This window comes from Pseudopodoces humilis, chromosome 5, assembly GCF_049639895.1.
Source record: "Pseudopodoces humilis isolate 2021_Gansu_Grassland_sample_001 chromosome 5, ASM4963989v1, whole genome shotgun sequence".
Classification (NCBI taxonomy): Eukaryota; Metazoa; Chordata; class Aves; order Passeriformes; family Paridae; genus Pseudopodoces; species Pseudopodoces humilis.
In genome coordinates, this window is record NC_142204.1 from 25147134 (window position 1) to 25152311 (window position 5178).

At 57.8% G+C, this 5178-nt stretch overlaps 1 protein-coding gene across 3 annotated transcripts in view; it reads left to right on the forward strand.

Annotated features, from left to right (window-relative positions):
• LOC102106387 (coiled-coil domain-containing protein 134) overlaps positions 1 to 4669 on the forward strand; it is a 46144-nt gene extending 41475 nt beyond the window's left edge. For all 3 annotated transcript variants that reach the window (XM_088055510.1, XM_005527673.2, XM_014256637.2), the window contains 6 exons: positions 929 to 1046; positions 1874 to 1995; positions 2200 to 2284; positions 2511 to 2692; positions 2934 to 3005; positions 3372 to 4669. In XM_088055510.1, the coding sequence (XP_087911636.1) occupies positions 929 to 1046; positions 1874 to 1995; positions 2200 to 2284; positions 2511 to 2692; positions 2934 to 3005; positions 3372 to 3497 (705 nt within the window). In that variant the 3' untranslated portion in view covers positions 3498 to 4669. The remainder of the gene's footprint in view (positions 1 to 928; positions 1047 to 1873; positions 1996 to 2199; positions 2285 to 2510; positions 2693 to 2933; positions 3006 to 3371) is intronic.
• Positions 4670 to 5178: the final 509 nt, after the last annotated feature.

Consider the following 5178-nt stretch of genomic DNA (forward strand, 5'->3'; position numbering starts at 1 on the left):
GAGGGCAGTGGGTCATAGGGTGAGGTCAGCTCTGGTGGCCTTACGCATCTCTGGTGGCCTTTCCTTTGGGAGCAAGAGGTGGCTCAGACAATGCCTCTGAAGGAGCTGTTGCATCTGTAATTGTCAGTGGCCTGTGCTCTGCTCTGTGGAAGCCTCGTGCCTGAGGACAGACTACCTTGAGTTCTGCTGCCTGGGGACTGAGCTACTGCTCTCCTTTTCCAGGTATAGATTGTCCAAGAGGGTCCTCATTCTCAAGGACTATTTCCTCCAGCTGTTGACTTTGTCTGAGGGACCTTTGTGGTCAGGAGGAGCTCTGCCCAAGAACATCCCTTCAAAGCCTCAGATGCTGCCTGGGAAGGGGCTTGTTTGGAGGGGGAAGTTACCACCAGATCACCTAACTGGTTTTTTTTGGCCTGGGACCTGCAGGTGGCGCCCAGCTTGTACTGAGGGAAAGGGTCCAGGTACCAATACCCAAAGTGATGAGTGGAGGTCGCTGAACTGGTTGCATAGGGACTTGAAGGAGAGATGGATTTCAACCCCTCACTGATCCTACTCTTCCTTCCAGACCTGCTGTTGTGGTTGTTGGGCGGCTTTGCCTCACAAACCCAGTAAAAAGCTAGCTGTTATTTTTGGAAGGAGGGGTAGGACTTAATTTTTCTGCTGGGTCAGATGCCTGGAGGCTGGCAGTGCAGGCAGGTAGAGAGAAGAGGGAGACCAGGGCTTCACTTGCAGGGCAGAGCAGGCTGGGACATCACCATGTGGCTCTGCTCTGGCCACTGTATCCCTCAGACCCATCATGGGGACAAGGGATGGGCAAGGACCCTGGTGCCAAGGGCAGTGTGTCATCAGTCCCAAGTGGCTCGTGTGACTCCTCCTTTTGGTAAGTCTCCTCACTGATCATTGGTTTTGTTGGTCTGTTTTCTTTTAGGCTGCAGTGGCCAACATGGATTTTCTCTTCATCTGCCCCTTTCTGCTGGCATTGCTGCTGTCCCAGGGCAGCTTCACAGACCTGGAGAAACAGAGAGCTGACTCTGGCTTGGAAATCTGTATCCTCTGCAGCCTGCCCCTTGTGACCACGTATGCACTAATGGCTACAGAGGCTGGAGGGAGCACATGACAGGGAAAGGGTCAGAGATCGTGGAAAGGGGCACAAGGAAGTGGAAAAGAGAGGATGCAGAAGCACTGGGAAGTTGCTGCTTTGTCCTTCTGTAGATGGGCTTTAGCCAAGCTCCTGGGTTTGCTAACCAAGTGCCTGGCTTGGTGCAGGAACAGAAATGGCAGTGATGCCTGGTGTTCTTCCTGCCCCATTGTGCACACATTGTGCCCCACTGAGCACATTTCCCAGTCTGCTCCTGGAAGTGGCATGGCCAGCCAGAAGGCAGAGCACACCTGCACTTCTCAGTGATTTGGGATCACCAGCTGGGATGGTGGAAGAGGACTCCTGGGCTTGTGGCACTTGGTCTCCTCAGTGCCACAGGTACCTTTTGCGTATGAGGATGTGGGCTAATGCAAGCCCTTCTTAGCACACAGCAGCATCCCCTGGTGAACAGGCAAAGTATGAAAAGATAGTGAGTATGTGGAGACACACAGGGAAGGTGGCAGTTCACGTTCCTCCTCCAGCCCATCAGCAAGAGAGTGGACTGGCAAGAAGAAAGCTCCCCACAAGCTCTTAACATTGTTAAGGGTCTGCTGGGGTGTTTGGGCGAGGGGTTCCCTGGAAATCTATGCTTCGTCCTGGCTCAGGTGCTGCCCCTCAGCCCTCAGACACCTCATGGAGAACTGGGGGCGCTGGGATGGTGCCGGGAGCCCGGTGGAGGGCAGAGAGCAGCAGTGTGGTGAGAGAGTGTCGGCAGTGCCCTTGACAGTGCTGCAGATAAGAAGCTGTTTGAGGTGAAGCGCAAGGACCAGATGAATGCTCTGAAGAACTTGATTGAGCTCAATGACATCAACCAGCAGTACAAAATCATTGACATCATGCTCAAGGGACTCTTCAAAGTAAGCCACATTGCAGGCTGCACTCTGAGCCCACAAGGGTGGGTGGGAATGGGAAGGGTTGGGGGCTTCTGTGGAGTGTGTGGCAGGTGAGCTTTAGGACCTGAAGGGAGGATGCCATGGGGTTTCAGTGAGGCAGCTGTGGCAGCACCTCCAGGGTGCAGGGTTAGGCTGGAAGGACAGGGCAGTAACCGAGGGCTCTGGCAGGTGCTGGAGGACTCCCGTGCTGTGCTCATTGCTGCCGATGTGCCTCCTGATGGGCCCTTCCCTCAGGATGAGAAGATAAAGGATGGTAGGTCCTTTCTGGCTTTTACTCCCCTCCCTTTTTCTGGTGCTCTGGTGCACCACAGACATTCTTCCTGGGATCAGTACTGGGGTAGGTACAAAACTCCTATGCATCCAGACCAGACCTGGGCTGGTCCCTGTCTGTTGGGGACCCTGTTGCTGCCTCTCTGACCAATTCATACTGGAGAGCCTATGGGTTTGCCCTCAGCCTGTGCTGGTGGCTGTCCCCACAGCATACTCCCACGTGGTGGAGAACACTGCCTTCTTCGGGGACGTCGTCCTGCGCTTCCCCAAGATCGTGCACCACTACTTTGACCGCAACTCCAACTGGAACAGCCTCATCCGCTGGGGCATCGGCTTCTGCAACTTGACGGGTGTGTTCGAGCAGGGACCCCACTCCCAGGTCCTGCGGCTGGTATGGCTCTTCGTCCCCCTGCCGTGAACCCTCTCTGCTGCTAGGCTGGTGGGGTGAGGGTTTTGGGGTAAAAGGAAAGCAGGGCCCCCCCATGTCTGGGGGCTGTCCTTGGGCTGAGGGATAGGGGAAGAGCATAGAGCATGGATGGGACTGGTGGGAGAGTAGGGGACCCTGGTCACATAGCTGGGGGATGTGAGTGGGAGGCACCACTCCCCAGTGAGGTTTCCCCTTTGCTCTGCAGATGGCTCAGGAGCTAGGAATCAGTGAGAAATCACCCGATTACCGCAATCCCTTTAAAACGGACCAGTCAGAGGTAAGATGGCAATGCTGCCGGCTTGCCTCATGGGCTTCCCCATCCGTGTTGCAGCTCCAGGCAACTGGCTGGGGAATGGAATGGGTGGCTTGTGGGAAATGGCCAAAAGCCCCTGTCACTGAATAAGCATGGCTGAAACACAAACACTGAATTTCCCATCGATGGTCTACTTTGGGCACCTGGTGCCCTCTCTTCCCTTCTGTGGCCATCTGCCTTGTGGTTGAGACCGTTTGCCTCGTGTTGCATCTGTGCTGAAAGCTCCCTGGGCTGTGAGGCTTGTGTGTTGGCTTTGGTGATTTGGGGGGGTTGTGCCTCTGGGAGGCAGTGGGCGCTCGCCCATGCTGACCCCTTGCTGTCAACCCACAGTTTTTCCCCAGTGCTGACACCTTTCAGAAGGCGCTGCGGGATGAGGAGAAGAGGAGGAAGAAGGAAGAGAAGCGGAAGGAGATCCGCAAGGGCCCACGCATCTCCCGCTCACAGTCGGAACTGTAGCACACTGGGACTGGTGCATTGCAGTGGGGGTGACACCACTGGGACACAGAGCAGCTTGCTCCCTTCTTTGCAGCCTTGGGCCGATGCCTGGCCGTTCCCTTTCCATTTGTGCCGTGGATTTTGTTTTGTTGCCTTTCATTTTTATTCAGTGGAGGTTGGGTGGTGGTGCTGGTGGGTTGCCCCAAAGGGGCTAAAATGGGATACCCCTTTCCACAGAGGTAAAGCATAGATGGGACAGCACTGGGGCCATCCCCCGGTCAGGGTGTTACTGCCTGTGGGGAAATAGGGGGTGGGGGACACGCCTCTGGTGGAGCCCAGGGATCCCTCCTCACTGCAGCACACCCCACGCTGAATGTACCTCCTCCAACACGGGTGGGCTGGGGAGTGCATCACACCAAACAGCCTCATGAGCAATGCTGCTTCTCTCAGTTTTGCTTTTCGTTTTGTTAAACGAGTGATCTCATTGGCACCCCCCACCGGGTTCTACCTGGTCTCTGCACAGCTGCTACCTCTGCCAGATCAGACCTCCCCTTTTCCCAGTGGCTGTTTCACTGAGCAACATGCGTTTCATTGTCCAGATTTAGCTGAAAATGCCGATGGCAGCTGTTCCTGGCTGATGGCATCCCGTGGCTACCACAGGTCATTACCGCAGAGAGGTGAATGCCCGGTGAATTTTTGGACAGGAGGAATTTCGGTACTTGGCCTCTTTGCAGCCAGTGGGTGGCTGTAGTGCAAGCAGTGCTGATGCTGAAGATGCTGGGGAAGCAGCCCTGAGCCACGGAGAGCCCGTCCTGCAGCCCATGCTCCATCCCTTCTCTTTGGGGCTCATCCTCTCTAAATGAGTCCCCAAAGGGCTCTGTCAGGCGACAGCCAGGTGAGCGCATGTGGCGATAGCAGGGCTGAAGTAGGGAGGGAGCCAACTGCAGGGGCTGTGACCTGACACAGCCACCCTGCGACACCTCACCTGCGCTGATGGCCTCGCACCAGAGCGGGCTCCTGCAGAGGGGCCTTCCCCGAGGAGCGGGTGCTCTGTGCCGGGCTGGCGGCTCACAGCCTTTGAGGAAAGGGAAACGTCCCGGATTTTTTAACAGCAGAGCCAAGTCCCTCCGATGAGGGGAGGGGGGGTGGCAATGGGCGCATTTGTTTTTTCTTGAATAAAATTGACTTTACTATTTTTTTATTTTTTTTTTAAGTAGAAGAATCCTGGCTCTTGCTCCCGTTCCTGGGGGGAGCGGGTGTGCGCCAGAGAGCGTCGAGGCTGGCCCCTCAGGAGGTGAGGGTCCGTGGGCGCTGCGGAGGGAAGGGCAGACCCCGCGCTCCGTCCAGCTGCCCTTTCCGCCGCGCATCCTGCTGGCACCGCGGGGCGCGAGCGCTGCCCCGGCCGCGCTTCCCCGGCCGCGCTTCCCGTGGGCGGCGGCGGCGGCGGTGCCGCTCCCACGCGCGGCGCGGCCCCGCCCCCTCATGAATATTGCGCGCGGCGGGGGCGGGGCGCGCTATGCTAATGCGGCTGCTGACGGCTGACGCGCCATCACACCACGCGCCGCCGCGGCCGCCGATTGGCCGGGGGCGACCTGGTCTCATTGACAACAAACCGCGGGGGGCGCGCGCGCCGGGGCCGCGGGGGCGGGGCCGCGGGGGCGGGGCCGCGGGCCGGCCCAAGATGGCGCGGGGTCGGCGGCGC